This window comes from Pyrus communis, chromosome 13 (genome assembly GCF_963583255.1).
Source record: "Pyrus communis chromosome 13, drPyrComm1.1, whole genome shotgun sequence".
Lineage (NCBI taxonomy): Eukaryota > Viridiplantae > Streptophyta > Magnoliopsida > Rosales > Rosaceae > Pyrus > Pyrus communis.
Genome location: NC_084815.1, coordinates 3,727,649 through 3,750,656, shown reverse-complemented (window position 1 = coordinate 3,750,656; position 23,008 = coordinate 3,727,649). Strand labels below are relative to the sequence as shown.

Genomic DNA, 23,008 nt, shown 5'->3' with positions numbered 1-23,008 from the left:
GAAGTTTTTATTTTGAGAATTATGTGCCATAAGCACGGGTAGAAAGAAAAGAAAAGAAAAATTCGTGAAAAAAAAATAAATAAATAAAGTATGAAAAGAGTTGAACAATATGAGAAAAAAAGTTCCAAGGTGTTGTTTGTTGAAGAAAGGGTCCAAAAAGTTGAATTCGGCCCCAAGAAGTTGTTTAAAGTCTTCCCCTTGTATTTTTAAGTTAATTTCTGCAAACTAAGTGAATTCTAAGTCTTAACTTCATTACTTTGCTTACTAATGCTTGAAGAACGTTTGTTTTCCCTATCCTTTCTTTGTTAACCAATACCCCAAGCCCCGTTGCAACCCTTAAACTTCTATCTTGAGTGTTATGTGTTTCAATTTGTTGAGTTTGAATTTGGTATGAGCATATGGTGTCACTGGTTCTCGCATCTAAGTAGTAGCATTCCATTCATGAGATCATATCTAAACATGCCTATTAAGTCCGGAAATTGCGTTCTTTGTGATACATATATGTGAGCATTCGTTTTTATATCTACATCAATTCTCTCACATATAACTAGTATAGGGTGTGTAGTTAGAAAATCTGAGTGAAAATAGAGTGCAAATCTATTAAGGATTGAGGGAATTCTCTAAGGCATGTTACTACATTCAAAACATTGTTTTAATTGGTTAATTGTGAACTAGTAAGTAGTGACTATGATTAAGCATGTGCTTAAGTGTTAAATTGACTCAAATCTGTGGGAATGATAATCTTTAACATGTCATGTGCATTGGAAATCCCTGAGGCAAACGTTGGAAGGTTTAGATTATGTTTGTTTGTTTTGTCTTGTTTTATTTCTTTGTTTTGCTCGAGGACTAGCAAAAGCTAAGTGTGGGGGAATTTGATAGGAGCATTTTTATGTGACTTAATTGGCTTGTTCTCATGCATTTATGTTGTTTTTCCTTAGTTAGTTTAGTGTTTAAAGTCATTTTCGTGCAATTTCAGGTTTTAGTGTCAAAGTATGCAAAAAGAAGCAATTTGGAGCATTCTAGAGCATTTTTGGGCCAAGATTGGATAGTGCAAGCATGGAGGCATGAGGATGGACGAATTTGAAGGCTTGAATTCAGTTAGGGAGCTGCAAGGGGGCCTAAAAACCTTATTTCTAGAAGGCTTTATCTATTCACACATGGTGCCTAATTTCTGTATTGGAAGAACAAGCCGTCCTAGCTTGTCACTAGCCGTCCTAGCTTGTCTCCTAGCCGTCCTAGCTTGTCTCCTAGCCGTCCTAGCTTGTCACTAGCCGTCCTAGCTTGTCACTAGCCGTCCTAGCTTGTCTCCTAGCCGTCCTAGCTTGTCTCCTAGCCGTCCTAGCTTGTCACTAGCCGTCCTAGCTTGTCTCCTAGCCGTCCTAGCTTGTCTCCTAGCCATCCTAGCTTGTCACTAGCCGTCCTAGCTTGTCTCCTAGCCGTCCTACCTTGTCTCCTAGCCGTCCTACCTTGTCTCCTAGTCGTCCTAGCTTGTCACTAGCCGTCCTAGCTTGTCACTAGCCGTCCTAGCTTGTCTCCTAGCCGTCCTACCTTGTCTCCTAGCCTTCCTAGCTTGTCACTAGCCGTCCTACCTTGTCCAAGCTACACACATATATCCTTTAAGTGTTTCAAAACCTTTCCTAGCCCTATAAATAAGGGTTTGCAGCAAGGCACTAGGGGAATCACTCATTCACCCAATTTTCGTCCATTCATCTAGCCACACCACTCTCCACATCCTAAAATCCTAGAAACACAATTCCAACCAAACACTACACCTTGCCGTGCCTATCCTCCATCCAATTCCATAATCCCTGATCCTAAAACACATCCCAACCATCCCATCCACCTTTGTGCCGTAGCAAGGAGAAAGAAGGAAGGACTCTTGGATGCTCAAGCTTCGTCGTTGGTGCATTCTAGGTGTAATTCGTTTTATGATTTCAATGTTTAATTTATTTTCCTTTCATTTTGCTATGAACATGAGTGGCTAAACCCCTATTGGTTAGGGGTGATTTCGAAGCCATAACTATGTGTGCAAGTTGATTTGATAAATTCCAGTTATGAGTTCTTGAATCGTGAATGCAATTGGCTTAACTGTGCGAGTAATAACGTATTTGTGTTTGTTAATTAGGGGTCGACACTTAATTGGCTTGCATGAATATGATGCTAGAATATAAGTTTGTTTCACATAATTGTCACACACTTATATGCACAAGTAGTGAAGATTGCTAGTCACAATCGCGTTAAGTTCAATTCCTAGCATAAGTGTCATGATGTCATAGTCACAAGTGCTTTGTTAATGCTTATAGTTTTCATTGAACGTAATGATCTTTGATTGTATCTTTATTATGATGTCATGTAAGGAACTTTTGAAGAATGCTTTGGGTTGTCGTATGATGTCATCCAATTCAATAACACAAGGAAAACTTGAGAATTAACTAGTGATGTCACGGTTAATTTGGGGCATTGTCATTCATAATTCTATGAAGGAATAACTGGAAATCGAGTCATTTGCATACTTGTCATGTGTGGAGAAAGAACCCCTAACTAGTCCATCATCCATTAAAAACCCCAAAAACGTTTCAAGATCAGTTTTACTTTGCAATCTGTTTTCTCAACTTTAATTTCGTCCAAATCAAATCCCCCTTTACTTTGAAGTCTCAATTTAGTTAGAAATTGTTTTGGTTCATGTTTTTAAGTGTTTTGAGTCATGTTTTCAACCAATTTCGTCCAAGTTAGTGTAGGTGCTCAAAACTGCCCAGAAAGTGGTTTTTAGGCAGTTTTGAGTCTTCTAGTTGCTGTTTTGAGTTTTTGTTTTGTTTTAGTGTTTTAACTTTGGTTTTTCATTCTTTGAGTCCAAATTAGTGTTTTTAACTTTGTTTTGGACTTCTTAGGTCAGTTTTCAAGAGTTTAGCAATCCCTCCTAATCCCCGGTTTTGAACGATCCCTACTTACATACTTTGCTACAATTGTCAGAAGAGGGTTTAATTTGTGTGCTTAATATATTTTGCATCACCAGGCCGAGCCCAAATTTGGAGGAACCTGGCCTTACCCGTTTTGAGTTTGGGAATCGGACCTAACCCTGCCTGTTTCAAACGAACCGGTTCGGAACGGGTCCATGGGTTTAATTACTTTTTTTGGTTTTGGGCATGCTGAGGTTGAAGTAGCAGGAGGAGCAGTTCCGGTGCCTCCACAAAGACTCCGCTGCCTAATGAGATTTCACCGGAGCAGTTATGCGAGCTGGATCGCGAGCAGCAAGCTCGCAAGGCAGAGGAGAATTCGAAGTCAGAACGACAAAAACAAATTTATGAATAATACGACAATTGAAGAAAGAATAATCATCTTGCAGAAGTTCCTGATCATATAGAATTTATGTCAAAACTCAGAATGACTACTGAAAGTAATGTTCAACAAAATCATCCACATCGGACAAGACTTTTAACTCGAATTGATCAAAAGTTGATAGATTGACTTACATGACCCGCATAAATCTTCGATTAGACACCAACACATTTGTCATAACCACTCAAAACCCGTTTAATTATTCAAAGCTCATCATCCATCCTCAAGTACTCTTAAATATCAGTCTGGTGAAGCACCACAGTTCCGTTGGGCGATGGTGATGGGACCTGGAAAATTTTCCTCTGTTTTTCTCAACAATCAAATAGACAATATAAAAAAATTAAAAATACTTGATGGCTAAGATTTTGAGGGAGAATTGAACAAGGATGAATAGGTGAAAGAATAGCAAGGATAAGCTTAATCTGGATATGGGTATTCTCATATTGGACAACGAATATCGAAGTTAATTTTGGGGCTAGATTGAAGGTTTAAATCTTCTTCTTCTTGGACAACGATTCAAAATTGAAGAAATAAAAAAGGACAGCCCCTCGCAATCTTCGTCTTCTCAGACGGAGAAGATGGCTGATTTGTTGTTCGACTTCATAATTCATCTCTTCGAGTTCGACATAAAGAGAGAGACTGACTTCGTCGTTCGTCCCTTCGAGTTCGACAAAGAGAGATATTAAGAATCAAGAGGGATGAGAGTTAGTTTGGACTCTGGGAGAGAGAGATCGAGAGGGAAGAGATCGAGATACGAGAAGGAAGACTGCTGAAAGAAGATTTAGTTTGAGTTTGGGAGTCTTTGAGAAAGTAAACTGATTGAGGTTAGGTTAGGCTTGGTGAGACTCGTGTAAGACGCGTGAGATTTCAGCATACAGTTAATGGATATGGTCCGAGGCGGGGGACCGTGTCTTTAGAAACTTGAACCCGTCCAGCCCTACTATTTACTTGGAACCGACCCGCCCCGAATCCGCCCAGAACAGCTAGTACCCGCCCCTACCCGCGGGTCCAGGGCCCGTTTGCCCACCCATAGTAGTTAACCCCCTTATCCTTATTGGCAAGATGTCTCTCTTTTAAAACAACCAGTCATAACCTCTTCTCAACGTACCTCCTCATCTTTAATTTTTTAAGAATACTGTGGATGCAAATTTCTTCCTCCTTGTTCTTAGACAAAATTGCACTTACAAAACAAATAACACATTTGGTCAAGGTCAACAGCTTCATGCGCCCACGATGAATGGGGTGAGGGGGGGGGGAGCTTTGGCTGAAGAACCTCTGATGCCAAAGTTAGAATTTTGAGGAAAAAGTGTTTGGAGAATTTAGTGAGTGTAGAACTTAGGTTTTGGAGAACATGATGGTGTTTATAGGGGGTGTGGCCGGCCCCTTTGGGAAGAGATGGACTGGCCACTTGGCTAGTTTTTTGGGTGATATTCATAGTTTGTAGCTAATTAATAAATTAATTGAATAATAAATCAATTAATTAGCTAATTAATATAATTTGAAAGGAAAGATTTGGGGGTTGCCTTGTGGAGAATATTTGATGAGGATGAATGAAATAGGATTTAAATAAATACCTATTTTGGGCACTTTTGACTTGATTAAGGGCTGGTTGTCCACTGCTCGCGCGTACGAGTTCCGGTGTTCCTCAAGGGTAGTTTTGTCTTTTTCACCCTAGAATCCATTTGTCACCTCCACATTCTTTTTTATTATTTTTGGCTTCACAAATACTAACGAAAAGTCTATAAAATCTTTAGTTTTAATAAAAAAATTACAAATAAAGGTGTAAGTGAATAATATCAAGAAAGGTAAAAATATTTTTTTTTTATTAAAATAAACAGTACCGAGAGTGTTTCGTTAAAACTCCCTAATTTTTTAACCCTTTTTGATAAACATTAATTAATTCAAAAGATTGGAGTTTTTGATATTTACGTTTGAGTTTCACTTTGAAATTTTGATGTTACTGTACTTTATCACATTTTTATTTTTTTTTCATTGAAAACAAAAGATTTTTTAGTGTGATAATTCCAAGTATGTATTTTGATTTGGTTTATGATTATATTCCAATTATGTATTTTGTCTTCGTGAATTGTGAGTGGATAGGGAATTTATTTATTTATAACTAGTATAAATTAAATCATCTTTCCTTTCCGTTAGTTTGCGTTATGCTGTTGTGGTACTGGAACACTATTTGTTCCAACTCTTGATCTAGTTCTTTGACTAGATCAAGCCATCAGTCCACGCGGTCAAGCACTATGTACAATTATTTGCGTGTTACATCAGTTGATATCAAAACATTTTTTATTGCCTATTTATTTCCCACACTCCTATATTAAGAATATTGTATTTTTCTTATTCAAGATTTGTAAAAATTCATACCAAAAAGAGTGGCATAATACTTGGGGTGTGATATCTACACATCCTATTTTACTTCTTACACACCTTTTTAATTTTGGACCGTTAGATCAGATGAATTGAAGAAGATCAACGGATATAAATTATCAAGAGGTGTGTGAGAAGTAAAATGTGATATGTTGATAGCATACTCTCAATACTTAGGCATTCATAATTGAGTAATTTATGTACTCACCTTTACATTTAGCCTAATAATATTTTAACACATATTTTTATTGTTAAAAAAAAGTAGTGTATATTTTATTTTATTTTTCGCCGATTTTTAGAAACAATGAGCACAAGTCATCTTTTGATAAGGCGAATCAAAAAGTGAGTATATAAGGTAGTCACCAGTCAATACCTAAGTAATACTCAAAAGAGCAGTAACTATAAAGGATAACCTTAATAAGATTAAATTGGTTGACAAAATTTACAAATTAAATAATATGTCATCCGCTGCTAATAGGAGTGACTCAGCCCCCAGAACTCCATTTATGAGTGTGGTGTTTGCATATAAATACCCAACTGAATCCCCACCCCGACCATTATCCTATCCGATCGCGTCCAAATTCTTCTACACACAAACTTTATAAGTCCAATTTGATCATCCAAAATTTGTCAATTTGCCAAATGCAAACGGCCGAGTTACTAACCGAGTTAATTCCCGGTCTGCCGGAAGAACTCGGATACGAGTGCCTGACCCGTCTGCACTATTCCACTCACCGAGTCGCCTCCCGAGTCTGCCGCCGATGGCAGCACCTTGTCCAAAGTCGGGAATTTCATAACCACAGGAAGCAATCCGGGCGGACCCACAAGGCGGCTTGCCTGGTCCAGGCTCTTCCGGTTCAGACCGGATCGTACGAGGCCAAACCGGCTAAACCGCCTGGTTATGGGGTCTCCATTTTTGACTCTGTGAGTGGGAATTGGGACCGGATCGACCCGGTTCCGAAGTACCCGCACGGGCTTCCGATGTTCTGTCAGGTGACAGGCTCGGAGGGGAAGCTGGTGGTGATGGGCGGGTGGGACCCGTCGAATTACCAGCCGATTCGGGACGTGTTTGTGTACGAGTTCACGACTCAGCGGTGGACTCGGGGGAAGGACATGCCCGAGACCCGGTCGTTCTTCGCCGCCTGCGAGCTAAACGGGCGGATATACATCGCCGGCGGCCACGACGAAAACAAGAACGCGATGAAATCGGCGAGGGTTTACGATGTGAGGGAGAACGAATGGAGCGAGCTGACCGAGATGAGTCAGGGCCGAGACGAGTGCGAGGGGTTCGTATCCGGGTCGGAGTTTTGGGTCGTCAGCGGGTACGCGACGGACATGCAAGGGAGGTTCGTGGGGAGTGCGGAGATCTATGAAACCGGGTCGGGTCGGTGGAGGCTGGAGGAGGACGTGTGGCGGGCGGGTCAGTGCCCGAGGTCGTGCGTCGGGGTTGGGAAAGACGGGAAGTTCTTCTGTTGGGGTGACTGCGATCCGAGAGTCCGGGTCGGGCCTTGCGCGCTCGAGTTGGGGAAATGGTCCTTTTTGGCGGGGTCGGCTTACCAGGGAGCGTCGCAGGGGGTCTTTTTGGTGGAAGGGCAGAATGGTAAATTGAAGAAAATGGAAACGTCCGAGGAGTTCTCTGGGTTCGTGCAGTCCGGGTGCCGCGTGGAGGTTTGAATTTTCTTTTTCTTTTCTTTTCTTTTTTTTGGAAAAAGAAATATGAGTGTGTATGTAATGTATGAGTGAAGTTGTAAGCAGCTTTTGCTTTTTGTAACTAAATTGTAAAAATATCATACGTGTTGTGGTCTTCTGTTTAATTTTATAAAATCTCATTTGCACTAAAATTTTGTTTACACTATCCGATCACTTTTTCAAAGAATTCAAATTCGCGTTCAATGGCCGAGCATATCAGCTCTAGCCAATGTAGCTATCATCGTATTCGCATATACAATAACACGCGATCATTAGATGGGTAGACCATGAACAAACATATGATTTTGAGTGAAGAGTGAGCGACGAGTTTAGGCCATCTACAACCTTTGGCTATTTTTAGTCTGAATTTGTGTAAATTTGTCTTTTAATAATCGCCAAAATGGACTTATTGAGAAGAATCAAAGCTAAGTTTAGCATATCAAGAGCCTCAACATGTGGATGCCGAACGGATGTGAAAAGATCTAAGTCTACAGTATATTTTTAAATTATTAATTTTTAAAAGGATAAAATATCGCCAAAGGTAATGAGTGAAGATGGGCTGAGTTACTTTACAAGCTTCGCGACGTAATTTCAATCACATTTTTTGGCAACGGTGTGAATTTAAAGATCTCTCTCCTCCAATGACGGCCAAAAAGTGAAAAAGAAGACTCTCTTACTACACTTCCATCGTGAGTTAAAAATGGAGAATAAGGTGTCCTACGATGGACCTTGATAAAAAATTTATCGGTGATTTCAACTCATAGATACACGGCAATCATGACGTCTTATGTGATCTCCACTCTCCAGTGTGTAAATTGAGAGAGCACATTTAAAATACTGATGGTTGTGGCACTTAGTATCTCGGTCTAATAATATTCTTCTTCACTTGTAAGTATCATGCACCGATGCTGTTAGCAAGTCCAACAGAGAAGAAATCCCAGTCTACGGAGTGATCTCTTTCTTCTTCTTTGTGGTACAAGCACTTTGGGAAAGGCTGAATTTCAACTTGATGGCTCGGAATCCGACGGAGGGATAAATACGTTTAGTAACTTAAATGGTAAACTAAGACCAACTTTGATATGGTTACTTAAAAAACCTCTATTACACAACCAAATCATTTCAACACAACAGCTAGTTTCGAAAATGAGTTCATGTTACAACGGGCATTCAGCCAAATGACGGAACAAAGAAACCTAGAGTAGGATACCAAGGCAGCCCCTTCTTTTAATGTCGACCTGAAATCCATGGTTACCATCGCTAATTACCATTTATTAATATCCCAACTTCTACCATATATAGATCTCTAGCTCCTGATTAGGTATACCTCTATTATCTTCCGCTCTACTGAGAGTAGTCCAGGCTTCGACTGCGGCTACGGCTTCTTGAACCATAGGGAGACCTTGAGCGTGATTCGTCCCGGTACCTTCTATCTCTAGGTGAAATTGACCTGCATCCACATCAAAATACCAAAACGGTTACCTCTTACTGATTGTTCTGTCTGTCCTGCATAAAGGAAAGAAGGATTCAAATACATATATATTATACTAAAGTCAGCACCATACCTAGAGTATCGCCTTGGCCTGTGGGAAGGTGAATAATAATCAGGACTTCGAGAATATGTTCGAGCATAGCACGGTGATCGTGAATAGCGAGAGCGGGATCGCCTGTTATCATATGACCGACCCCTAAAACAAAAAACAAACAAGATAAAATACACACCATTGTAATTGTAGTCAAAACTATACCAAAACTAATTTGAAATAAATGGGTGGGGTACAAGACGTTCGACAAGTATAAACTAATTAGATGGGAAATCAACTATTTAAAATTGCAAACAAAACTGAGTCATTCAGATGCAATGAAGTATACACAGCATTGTCATAGTAGTCAACTATACTAAACTAAAATTAATTTGAAATAAGAACACTAACGTGTAATGTTTAATGGGTATCTCACCTAACACGATCTCTTGCCCTCATTTCCGAGGGTTTCTTTCTGTTCTCCTCAGCAAATACAACCGTCAATTCCCGTCCGAGGAGAATTTGACCATCCATATGGTATTTAGCATCAGCAGCATCAGCAGGGTCTACAAACTGAACAAATCCAAAGCCACGTGGCTCCCTGCACCATATAATAGCATTAAGTATAACAAGAAAATAAGCTACACAAGAAAGAAACCCATATAATAGCATTAACTATACCGATGTTACCAAAACTACATCTTGAATTCTGGAAAATTCATAACACGGTCGAAGCTCTGGTCAGCATGATAAGCACAAATAATTGCCAAACACTTTATACAATTCAAGTGCAAACATCAATGGCTGCTAACCTTGTCGGAGTCAAGGATAAAATTGAGTTGAAATTCTTCAACACTTCAACTTCTTCTCAATGTTTTCAACCCAACTTTCTTCAAAATCTTCATGTACACTAAGACCAACTTTCTTCAAAACATTCGTGTATACTAAAACCATCTTCAACAATTACTTACTTCATTGATCTCTTGAATAAACACTCTTGTTACTTCATTCTTGTCTTCAACACAGTACTCTTATTACTTCAAGGGTGTCTTCAACACTTTCAATAAAACAACCAAATTCCAATAAAGCAGTTGAAGATAATTAAAAAAAAAAAAAAAAAAAAAACAAAAACAAGTGCACTTCAACAAACACTCAGGATCAAAACCAAAACAACTGACAAAATTCACACGTGTGGACCTTTCTAGCTCAAATCAAGAACAATATAACCTCAAACATTCCTTACAAATCTTTAATAACAAAAACCCTTAATTTGCATAGATAGAAAGCAAGCTTACCCAGTATAATAATCCCTAGGCAAGTATATGTCCTTAAGGGGGCCAAATCGCCCAAATGGCCCGCGTAAATCCTCAGGCCTGCAAACAACAAACATGATATAATTTTTTTCACAAAAGCAACAGAATACAAGGGCCCGTTTGATCCTCTACTTGAATCCAACTCTTTAAACTCAAAAACACTTTTTAAGTTTTACACCTTGAAATTTGAATACTTGTTTGGTAGGACTGTTTTCAAAAACTGGATCCATAACTAACTCAAAATTGGCCTACTTCTTGAAAACACAAAAGTGAACTCTCTAATCTCCTCTCACTCCGAATCTTCTCTGCTAGCTCTCTATCTCTATCCTCTCTGTGTCCTCCCCTCAGTTCTTCTCTCTCGTCCAATGCTGTCTCTCATCTGTCAGCTCTCCTATCCTCCGACCCCTCTATTCGAATCCATCTGTCTGTCCGATTGAACCTAGAAGTTCCCGACTCCACCGGGGTGCTGTAGGGTTTTTTTTTTTTTTTTTCTGTTCTTTTTTTATTGTTAGGATTCAAAAACAATATTGAATCTCATACCAAACAAGTTCTTTGGACATGTTTTGAGAAATGATAAAAACTTCTAACAACGTAAAAAATAAACACCTAAATCCACAATCTTAATCTATCAGCCATAAATTTTAAATCATTTACAATTATTTTCCGCCAATCCATATTTTTCAAGATACAAAATTAATACACAAAAGAATTAGATACAAAATACCTGCAGTCATGGCGAAGATTGCGGACCAAGAGACTGGTGGGAAGATCCCTACCACGACCTCTCGGGCTAGGGCTACGGCGTCGCCTGCCGTAACCCCTAGGCGGCGAAGGGCTGTAACTATAGCTCCTACCCCTCATTTTCTTTCACCTGCAATAATCCACACCACGAATTACAAACCGAAATTGAAATCGAAAACCCTAATTTCACTGTAACAAATCACAAACCCAAAATTGAAGATCAGCACATAATTATTTATGTAATTGATCGGAAAAATAGAATAAATTAAATAAAATTTTAAAAATTAGATTAAAGAAGAGGAGAAGGAAACTTACGGTATATTGATTGGGAACGCAATCGAAGCTTAGGGTATCAGACGGAAGGTTGGGTGCGTTTAAATACTAACATTCGGGAAGGTTCCGCTGAGGAGAGATATGTTAATATGTGTTTCTTTGGATTGGGTTTTAATGAGGTTTGGAGAGATCCAACCGTTGATAATGTATTTCACGGATGTGATTTACGGTCCAGTCTTTTTTTTTTTTTTTTTTTTTTTTTTTTTTTAATGGTTCATAAATTTTCACATGTGTTATCAAGCTCGTGGGCTGGCCATAAACACTCACCTCATGGCTGCTTCATATGCGGCCCAGAGCAAAACGCCGATAATGGGCCCTGAACCACTAAATTTCTTCTTTCTTTAGTTCTTAACTTATTACCGCCGATATCGGTATATGAACACACACAAAGTGTGTGAGAAAATTTTTTATTTTTGTTTTTAAAATAGAAAGAGAGAGGAAGAGAGTGATAGAGAATGTGGGAGTGGGAAGTTTTTCTTTTTATTTATTTATTTTTTATTTTAATTAGAGATATGTTAGGATTACATGTAGGTGAGACTTTGAAAAAAAAAAAAGTAAAATTTGGTTTTGTGAAATTACATTTCTGCCCCTATGTCTTATTCATGTTCTGTTTTAATTAGATGGTTAAATTGGTAATTTCATAGGATTTTGGTTGACAATAAATGTTTTATTAATTAGTAGAGATTAATACTCTAAGTTAGGTTGAAAAAAGACTGTTTGAACGTGAATTTGAAAAAAAATGCTCAATCTGCTAAAAGCAATTAGTGACTATGGATGAATTGCAGTCCCATATTTCACACCTCACATCTTAAATTTAATTTTTAGCACTGGTGAATCACTAGTCAACGAATGCTGAAATGCATCCATGAGTCTTCATTTGTCCTATAAATTTTAGATAGTGCTCCACATACTCATTTTTACTTTTGACACACACTTATCAATTTCCAGCCCTAACCCCTGAATATACTAAATTTGTGCATCAAATGATGAGGCACATTCTACATCATACAAATTTTTATTACATTAATCAAATTTCAATTTGTATTAAAGTTGATTGGTTACAATAGTTACGAGTATTTAACATAATACCTAAGGAGATTGTATTAAATATTTATAAGTATTGTAGCTAAATTCCAGATGTGATTAGTGCACAAATTTGGTGTATGCAGCACTTCCCAATAAACTCCACCAAACGACCTTGTTTAACAAAAAGACCAATAGGCACTGAACCCTCGCCTAGTTGCAGTCCACTCTTTCCTTCAGTCTCCCACCTTCTCCTTAAACCTCTAAAACCCCAATCCTAGAAGAACCATAGACCTATATATATACACAAAATATATTTTTTTTTATATATATATACACGCTCATCAGTTGTTGCATTTGACCACAAATGGCACCGTCGTTCAAGAAACCTCAGGCAAAGAAGAAGGCAGGAGACGCTCCAAAGTTCAACAAGTCCTCCAAAAAATCGTTCAAACGAAATAAGGACCAAAACAACGACGCCAAGTCCGAAGCTATAAGAAGAATATTTGGTGAAAAATAAAATCTCTATATGAACTCAATGCTAGTATTACATCTTTATATAGGATAAGGATCCTAGACTATCTCCTATAATTACGTCTGCTATACATACATAAAAGGAAGGAAACTAATGTCAACCAATTTACAATATTCCTCAGCTTATTTCTTGGAATTATCTTCAACACTCCCCCTCAAGTTGGAGTGTATATTGATGACACCCAACTTGGCAAGTAAAGCTCCAAACTGTGGTGAATTGAGTGCTTTCATGAACAAATCTGCAGTTTGATTTGTGGTTCGAATATCAGTTGTTTCTATCATGGCTTCATGGATTTTTTCTCGTACCAAATGACAATCAATCTCAATGTGCTTCATACATTCATGAAAGACTGGGTTCAAAGCGATGTGTAATGCTGCTTGGTTGTCATAAAACAACGTAACAGGCTGATCATGTTGAATTTTCAAGTCTCTTAAAACATTCTTCAACCACGTAATTTCACAACAGGTAGTAGCCATGGAACGATACTCTTCTTCGGCCGTTGAACGTGCTACTGTAGTTTGCTTCTTCATCTTCCAAGAAACAAGTGATTGCGCAAGCAGTATACAATAACCTGTTACTGATCATCTTGTATCTTTACAACAAGCCCAATCCGCGTCACAAAATGCTCTTAGCTGCATTGTGCTTGTGGCAGACAGAAGAATGCCTTGTCCCGATGTTCATTTGAGGTACCTGAGAACCCCGTGTGCTGCCTCAAGGTGTGGGACTCGTGGCTTGTCCATAAATTGATTGAGCACATGAACAGGATAAACTAAGTTAGGTCTAGTAATCGTTAGGTAGATCAATCTTCCCACAAAGCGCCTATGTGTTGATGGGTCGCTCAAGAGCTCTCCACTAGTCTAAGTGAGTGCCAGATTTTGATCCATCAGAAACTTTGTTGGTTTAGCTCCCAGAAACCCAGATTCTTCAAGTATCTCAAGTGCATATTTCCTTTGAGATATTGAAATTCCCTTTGATAATCGGGCCATCTCGATACCTAAGAAATACTTTAGTTGACCAAGATTCTTAAGCTTAAATTGCTTAGATAAAAACTGTTTGATTGCTTCAATGTGTTGTATGTTGTTGCTTGCCAAAATTACATCATCCACATATACAAGAATGGCAATGAAACTACCTTTGTGGAATCGGACGAAAAGTGAATAATCCGCCTTTGATTGGTTGAAACCAGTTGTTTTAAGGGTTGTAGAGAGCTTCAAAAACCATTGTCCGTACAAGGATTTGTTAAGCTTGCATACTCGAGTCTCCCCCTTTCGTCTGAATTCGGGAGGTAGGGACATGTACATATCCTCGTCAAGATCACCATGCAAAAACGCATTGTTGACATCCAGTTGGTGAACATGCCAATTTTGAATAGCAACAACACTAAGAAGCACACGAATGGTAACTAATTTAGCAACCAGAGCAAATGTCTCATGGTAATCGAGCCCCTCAATTTAACTATATCCTTTGGCCACTAAACAAGCTTTGTATCGCTCTATGGTGCCATCAGGTTTTAGCTTCAGTTTGTACACCCATTTACAACCAATGAACTTCTTGCCGGTGGGGAGAGGCATGAGAGTCTATGTATTGTTTGCTTGGAGAGCTTGTATCTCAGTATACGTAGCCTCACGCCACTTAGGATCTTGCATGGCCTGCATGAAACTTGTTGGTTCTTTGACAAGGGATAATGAGATGGTGAAAGCTTTATGTTGTAGGGACAAATGGTCATAAGAGAGAAATTGAGAAATAGAATGCAAAGTACCTGATTTTGAGACCACGTTAAAGATGGATGAAGGTGCAGGTCGTGACGGGAGGTTAGCTTTTACATGAAAGTCATGCAAGAACCTTGGCATCTTGGTTGGTCTGCTAGAATGACGATGCATAGAGGGTTGTGAAATTGTGGTATTTTGTGGGTTTGTGGACAAGGTGTCTGTGTCTAGTAGTGGTGAAGTAGTATTATTTGAAATTGTAGGCTCAGATTTTTCTGGGGATAAAGATGATGTGCCAGTGGAGAGTGTAGGAGTGTCATCAAATGGCAATGTTATTGGCATAGGGAATGTAGGGTCATCGTTATTGGCAGCGGAAGTGATGTGAAAAGGGAACTCAGTTTCGAAAAAAGTGACATCACGGGAGACAAATAGTTTTCCTGATTCAAGTTCATACACACGATATCCCTTTTGTCCATAAGGATAACCAAGAAATATACATCGAATTGCACGTGCATCAAATTTGGATGGTTTTTTAGCATGCATGGATGCAAAGCATAGACAACCAAAAACGATTAAGTGAGAGTATTTTGGTGTGACTTTAAATAAAACTTCGTAAGGAGTTTTACCTTTCAAGAAAGGTGTGGGTGTGCTATTTATGAGGTAAGCTGTTGTGAGGATGGCATCCCCCCAAAATTGTTTAGGAAGCTTTGCTTGAAAAAGAAGGGCACGTGCAACATTGAGCAAGTGACGATGTTTTCTTTCAACCACGCCATTTTGTTGTGGTGTGTTGACACAATTAGTTTGATGAACATTGCCTTTGGGACAATTTTAACTTTAGAAGAGAATTGTGTCTCAACCATGTTAATGAATTTAACTAGAAGATCCCTAGTATCAGACTTATGGCACATCAAATACACCCAAGTGCATCTAGTGAAATCATCAACAATGGTGAGAAAATAACGTGCCCCCGAAAGAGATGCAATGTTATAGTCACCCCAAATATTAACATGTAATAATTCGAAAGGAGCATTGCTAGAAATGGCATTTAAAGAAAATTGTAATCTGGTATGTTTAACCAATGGACAAACCAAACACTTGTCTGCATCACAAATTTTATTGTTGTATGAAAAGGAAAATAAAGAAGACACTTTGTTGGATGGATGCCCAAGACGTTGATGCCAAAGGCTAGGAGAATGTGAGCAGATAGAATTGCAAAATGCTTTCTTGGTTTGATCAAGATAGTAGAGCCCCTCCCATTCAATTCTCATCCCAATCATCTTCCTCGAACGTAGGTCATGTATTACACAAAATTGGTTAAGAAAAACAGTGATACAAAGGGATTGATAGGTGAGTTTACTGATGGAAATAAGATTTAGTTGAAGGACTAGGACACATAAAACATTTTCAAGAACCAAACTAGAGGCAAATATGATTTGTCTAATATGAGTAACATAAGCCATGGAACTATCTGGAAGTTCAATAGTTCTATTTTTGACAGGCTTCTAAGAAGTAAGTAAATCGGGACTAGAAACCATATGGTCTGTGGCACCACTGTCTAGGATCCACGTAGTTTTCCTTCCGTTAATAGAAAAGCAGAAGGCTTTACCTGAGAGTTCGTCATGTGTTGAGGAATTACCCACATGATTCGCCATGGCAGTTTTATTCTTGCTGAGCATGTTCAGGATTTGTTGGCATTGCTCTTGTGTGAAAGGAAAAGAATTGGAGAGATCCTTCTTCTCAAGTTGATGTGCAGCAACATGGTTACCCTTAGAATTACTTTTAGGTTGATCGGATTCGAACTTCTTGAGTTTGCGACAATAATCAACTGTGTGGCCTTTCCACCCACAATAAGTGCACTTCAAATATGATATGCAATTCTCTGTGTTGTGGCCAGTCTTGTCAAACTTTTCACACTTAGAGTTGTTACTTTTCTTCTCAATGTCTTTCTGTGTATCTCTGGTTGCAAACACCGATGCCTCAGGTTGAGTCACTCATTTTCCAGCGGACACATCACGCTGACATTCATGTTTGAGAACAAGAGAGTAAGCTTTGCTAACCTTAGGCAGAGGGTCCATCATTAATATTTGTCCTCGCATCATAGCGAAGGACTCAGTCAATCCCATGAGCAACTTGATAGTTTTATGTGTTTCTCGATAGGACAATTCCTCATTCGTAACTCCACAGTTGCAAGCTGAGATAGGACAAAGAATGTCTCTCTCATCCCACAAGCCTTTGAGTTTGGTAAAATAAGACCTAATAGACATGGTGCCTTGAACACAATCATGAATTTCATTTTCAATTTGGAAAAGTTGAACACTGTTTACCTGAGAAAAGCGTTCTCGCAACTCGTTCCAAATTGCTTATGCTCCATCACAGTAGAACACACTAGCTGCAATCTCCTTGGAGATCGAACTCAATAACCAAGTTTTGACCAAGCTGTTGTAGCGTCTCCATTGCTGCAATTCATCAATGTCTTCTTCACTTGGTTTCTTGATCGACCCATCAACAAAACCATATTTGTTTTTTACTGTCAGGGCCATAGTCATGGAGTGACTCCATGTGTTATAATTGTCTTCGGTCAGGAGTTGTGATACAAGTACCAACCCAGGCTGATCTGAATGATGAAGATACAGTGGGTGATTGGGACTGTAAAATTTTGATGTCATGCTCAACTGAGTTGGCTTCTTTGAGTTTTCGTTGTCGTCTCCCATGGTGACGGCTAGGGTTTCTTTAGGTTACCAAGATCGTTTGCTTTTGTACCATATAGGAAGAATATTTGGTGAAAAATAAAATCTCTATATCAACTCAATGCTAGGATTACATCTTTATATAGAATAGGGATCCTAGACTATCTCCTATAATTACGTCTGCTATACATACATAAAAGGAAGGAAACTAATGTCAACCAATTTACAATATTCCTCAGCTTATTTCTTGGAATTATCTTCAACACCGTCGCTTTGCAGCTCGAATACGAGGTCCCCGACTTCCCCAGAGGTTTGAACTTCAACAGTTGTTTTTTTCAATTTTGTGTTTTTATATTCGAAAGACATTAGCAATTAAATGGTTTATAAATTTTTGTTTTTGATTAAAGGGGGAGGAAGTTCTTTGAATTGACAAGAGCGGGATGAATTCAGGTTGAAGTCGATGCAGGATTCGAGGCAGGGGAGCGCAAGCTGAAGAAGAGGAAGAAGAAATGGATGCAGAAGAAGAGCGTCATGACGGAGGACGATTTGGGGTCGCTTTTCGATGATGGCATTTCCAGAAAGCTACCTAAATGTGCAAACATGATCACTACGAAGGTATCCAGATGAAAACATAAAGTACTGTAATTTTTGGAAGAACGAAGGATCTACCTTAATTTTTCATTAAATTTTCGTATCATCAAATGTGTGTGTGTGTGTGTGTGTGTGTAATATATGTATGTATTAGATATTTCAAATAAAATAAATGATGTTATTAGGCTCTGGTGAAGTGAAACTTTTTTGTAATCGTAAATGAAGTATATTGCATTAGATACTAAAAGATATATAAAGTATGAGTAATACTAGGGAGAGTAAATTTTGAAAACTAAAGGGCATGGAAATTAATGATTGGTTTATTACTTAAGCGTTAATAAGCGTGTTCATTTCTATTGGTGACACATCATTTAATTTGCAAATTTTATCTCCCTAGCATTACCCATAAAGTATATTGTAGATTTTTTTAGCTCGATGCATCATATGGAATTTTCAGTATTATTTTGGGTTAAAAATTGTTGATGTACTATTCCTTTATGTCTGGTCAGAATATATATGCTGGAATGAAGGTCTGAGGAGTTGTCTCTGAAGTCAATGAAAAGGACCTTGTAATTAGTATTCTAGGGGGATTGCGTGGATTAGTCCGAGCTTCTGAAGCTTTTGATCTTCTTTTGGAAAATGAAAATAAGGTAATGATAAGTTTTTTTGCCATATAATCTCATCATCATTATTTCCCAGTTTTTATATAAAGTATTATCGTTGATTTTTATGTTCTCTAACTCTGAGCAATCTTTCAAAATGATGAATTATGCCGAAATGCTAAACAATTATGTGGTTGTCTCAGGCCAAAAGTAGAAAGGTAAAATTTAAGAATGAGCTAACAAGGTTTCTTGATGATTGAAAAGTAACATCACAAAAGTATTAGAGCTATCAAGGCCAAAAGTGATTTTCCTAAAATGTTATTCCGTCAAGGGCTACCACTTTAGCACCATCGTCACATGAGACATTTATAGAGTCTTGACAAAAGTAGACTTTGCAGGAATTTTAACAGGTGGTATTCTAATGGATACTGCCAAGGAATCAAAACTATTTCGGATTTCCAAACTCGAAAGGTTTAATACTGATGGCTGGAGGATAGGGATAAAATTAGTTGGTAAAGCCTTCGATGATACACAGTTACTGATACATTAAACCTGCTTTAGACCATCAACTTACCTCAAATCTACATCTTTCCTTAGCAGGGAGTTCCTTCGCTTTAAGTCTAAGGACATTCACCAAAGTGCTCTTCTAAAACGTCGACAAGTCAACAAAACTACCCAAAACTTAGGAAAAGCTAACACATTTTTCGTATTCGATGAGGCGGCAAAATTCGGAAGTTAGGTTCAAAAACCAAGAATGCCTACATAATGCGTGTAATGAACGCAATACTGCCCAACTTATGCTCTGATACCAAACTGACACACCCCGACCTTGAATGTCCACTAGGACTCCAAATCGAGCTGTGCTGGCCGACACCTAGAAGGTGACGAAGCCATAAAGTATAATGATGTGGAAAATGTGAATAAATTTAACCCTAAAAGTGCCTAAGGACCAGAGTGCACTGCAAGTTGGAACGAGCCCGTTTCACATGCAACGTCAGAGCATAAGTAAAGTACAGTAATGTGGGTAAGGATCATACCCTCAGAGGCAGCCACCTATACTAAGATTCACCACAAATCCTTGTCAATACGAACATCCAACAACTAAAACCTGGAGGGGTGCAAAAACAAGGGTGAGTGAGCCTAAAAATAAAGTTTTTAATAAAAACCTTTTGAAAACATTATAACCCCTTGCCGTAAAACCCATATAATTTCCCAGAAAAATAATAATACATACGTATATAGAAATCATGCTCAAGAGTAGTGAAAACCAAGTATATGCCATGCCAAGTATCTCAGCAATGAAATAAGTAAGCCAGGTGAAATAAATCAATGTAAAATGATATGCCAGTCGGAGTTACCTAACGTGACCTGTACGGCTCTAAACCTGCACACGAGTTGGAACCACCTAATGTGGCCTGTATGACAAACTGGGTGTAAATAAATAAACTCAAGTGCTACGATCACGTGAAGGCTGTGCGAAGTATCGCAAGTCACTTACGAGTCGGAACCACCTAATATGGTTTATACAACAGGCTAGCACTTGCCTTGGATCCAAAGTGAGCATGTGGTACGGGAGGTGAACGATCATGTGAAGGCTAGGCCCTGACCTTGGGCGGAGCAATAACACCAGGATGCAGGATAATGAGTACCAAGTGCATCCAGGCATATCCATATACATCACAACCGCTAACATCATAATGTACTCACTTGTAGCTTACCTGGGCTCCGCAGCATCATGCAACATTATGCAAAGCTATACTAATGCATAGGCTAAAATGTAAAGCAACCATGACATGGCATTTTAAACGAAATTCTACTTAAAACGATTTCTAGGGAAAATGGGAAACATATATACGTATATATAGAAAACGGAAAAGCCCACTCACCTGGAGTCTGCGCTACAACTCCCTGTCACAAATATCAAGGCGTCACGAATGATTGCCGCCTAGAACAATTATCAAATCATGTCTTAGAATTCTTATCAATAGAACATATAACTTACATGTCCTAGTTGGGAAGACCCGCACGTCAGATTTCTAATCCGTAAGTTTCTAATATCCTCAAATATTACGTGTTATAACGTATCAAACTTTGGTGACGATCCAACGGTCGGATCGTCGATTCATATAATTATCAAGTAACGCACCTTAATCAAACTAGATTCACAATACTCAAATCCACATCATATGGATATCAAATCTGAGATCAGAATATCAATTTAGTGTGAAATAGCATCGGCGGCCCATTGGCCATGCGCCGCCACATGTGCCACCGTCGGTGGCGGTCGGCCGCCCCATCTCGCCAGAAAATTCAACTATTTCTAAAAATTCTCAAACTTCATAGAAATGAAGATCTCAGTGAGTAGAGCAACTTTCATACTTGTGACTAAGGCCAATACGGCCGGGAAAAGCCCCAATTCCACTAAAACCCGTCGGAAACCCTTTAAAATGTGCTTCTTGATTCGTTATCTGCAGTGCTCCGCTGCCCTTACAACTGATTGGGCTTTGTTCTAAGCCTCAAGGGAAGTCTAATGAAGGTGGAAATGAGTTGATTTAGCTTCACGATTTGCGGATCGCTGTCGTACACCCAGAAGCTCCATCGTCAGTTTTTCCCCAAAAATAGCACCAAATTCCTCCTAATTTTGGGTGGAAATGGAAGGGGGAAGGCTAGGGAGTCGTTTGCAGGTGGTGATTTTCCTTAATTTGCCGCGAAACACCATGAATGACATCAGGTTTGCAAGTCCCGTTGGGTCGGGTTGCACAAACTAGGCAGGGACCCGTGATCCCGTGACTCTCTTTTTTCTCCTCCCTTCCCTCTCCTTCCTTCCCTTTCCTCTTCGTCGACTCTTATCCTCTCCCCTCTCCTTATTGGCTGACTTTTCCTCCTCTTTCTTCCTTTCTTTCCTTTTCTTTTTATCCCAACCGTACATATCTCTCCCTTCTCTTCATCCTTGATCCCAACCACACACGTGGCTCTATCTGATGGCTCCAGAAAATCTAGAAATCTTTTAGCAAGGTCAAAATTACAAAAATATCCCTAGTTTTGAACATTAATATCTCTTTCGTTATAACTCCAAATTGCATTTCGTTTGCGCCCATGTGTTTGTTGCGACAAGTACTATGAGGATATGCCAAGAAAATGAGTTTGTCGTGAAATGACAAGGTAGTCAACAAGAGTCAACGTCTTTGTCTCGAAGGGCATTTTCGTAAAATTCACATTTGAAAATTATAAAAGTTGTAATAATTGGGGATGGGTCGTTACAGTATGAGTAAACATAATACGAAGAGAGTGAATGAGCACGCAAAACAATTTCGTCCATATCCTTCTTTCTTCATTCTTTCCACTTTGATTTCCCTCTTTTTCACCAAATTTATCTCTTCTCCAAAAGGCAACTGACCTTTAATACGTTTTTCCATTTAATTGCAGCAAAAGCTAAACCCTATTTTAGTGCTTGTAAATATGGATTGAGAAAGGGAGCAGAGGGAGGGAGTAGACAGAATAAATGATAACCTACATATAAATCAAAGAAATGATAAAAAAATAAAAAATAAAAAATGAAGGATTTGAGTCTCCTCCAAGAAACACCAAACCAATCACTTCAACTCCAAAAATCCATCAATCAAAAAGCAAAATTAAGCAAACCCAGTTCACAAAACCTATGAATGAAAAGGTAAAAATCGAAGAAGATGGGTGGGTGAGAGAGAGAGAGAGCTCTTGTGCATATTCGAAATATAGAGAGAGGAGAGAGAGAGCTTGGATGAAGAAGTTGGGTGGATTAGAGAGAGCTCTTAGATCAAGATGGGTGGGTTAGGGTTCTTTGAAATAGAATTTGGGGAGAGGGATTTTCTCTCTCTCCCCTCTGTTTCTCTCTCTACAAAATGAGAAATGAGAGCTGGAACTTTTGGATAACCTATTTATATAGGAGGACAATTTGGTCATTTCAAGGTGTAGGAAAAATCTTATTTCTGTCTGATTGTTGTGCAAGACTTGTGCACATTTGAATTGTCTTATTTCTGTCACAAAATTAAAAAACTATCCTATTTCTAGGTATTTTCCAAAAAGAAATACCCAACCACCTAATCTACAAACGAGAATATCATATGATTACAAAAAATATATGAACAGAATTGAAAACGTTTTGCTTCACTACAATATAAAAACCGAGTGAAAACAGGATGAATATTTTGGTAACGACATCAAATTTTTATTCAAACGAGATGGTGCTTAACTGATATCTTGCTTTCAACTTAACATATAGTGACGATCACTTCGTGAACAAGCACCTGAATATTTATGCAAATCTTCAAATTTATTAAGTTGATTGGAGCTTTATAACTTCATCACACATTCACCAAACAGATGAATATGATCTTACAAATGTTTCTTTTATGTGATAATAGTAGCTTATTTTACTCAAAGTGTTTCTGCAACCAAAATGTAGAAGAGACCCATAACTCCACTGTGCATCTGAGTGCTCTCGTAATTAGAAACTATCTGAGTGCTCTCGTAATTAGAAACTACAGTCAGTGTCTCTCCATCTTTTATCTTGACTG

At 38.7% G+C, this 23,008-nt stretch overlaps 2 protein-coding genes across 4 annotated transcripts; one reads left to right on the top strand and one right to left on the bottom strand.

The window, feature by feature from the left end:
- Positions 1–6,264: 6,264 nt before the first annotated feature.
- Positions 6,265–8,190, top strand: LOC137713394 (F-box/kelch-repeat protein At2g44130-like). The gene has a single exon (XM_068452684.1). The coding sequence runs from the start codon at positions 6,358–6,360 to the stop codon at positions 7,387–7,389; it is 1,032 nt and encodes a 343-aa protein (XP_068308785.1). The 5' UTR covers positions 6,265–6,357; the 3' UTR covers positions 7,390–8,190.
- A 301-nt stretch (positions 8,191–8,491) lies between these two features.
- LOC137713395 (serine/arginine-rich SC35-like splicing factor SCL33) lies at positions 8,492–11,358 on the bottom strand. Of its 3 annotated transcripts, none has more exons than XM_068452686.1 (6): positions 11,294–11,358; positions 10,962–11,108; positions 10,220–10,297; positions 9,361–9,525; positions 8,967–9,089; positions 8,492–8,851 (listed from the first exon to the last, which is right to left on the bottom strand). In XM_068452686.1, the coding sequence occupies exons 2-6, from the start codon at positions 11,096–11,098 to the stop codon at positions 8,746–8,748; spliced, it is 609 nt and encodes a 202-aa protein (XP_068308787.1). In that variant the 5' UTR covers positions 11,099–11,108; positions 11,294–11,358; the 3' UTR covers positions 8,492–8,745. The 3 variants fall into 3 exon arrangements, with proteins under 3 accessions (XP_068308787.1, XP_068308786.1, XP_068308788.1); XM_068452685.1 differs by having other exon boundaries at positions 10,962–11,167; positions 11,294–11,322; XM_068452687.1 differs by lacking the exon at positions 11,294–11,358 and having other exon boundaries at positions 8,769–8,907; positions 10,962–11,260.
- Positions 11,359–23,008: the final 11,650 nt, after the last annotated feature.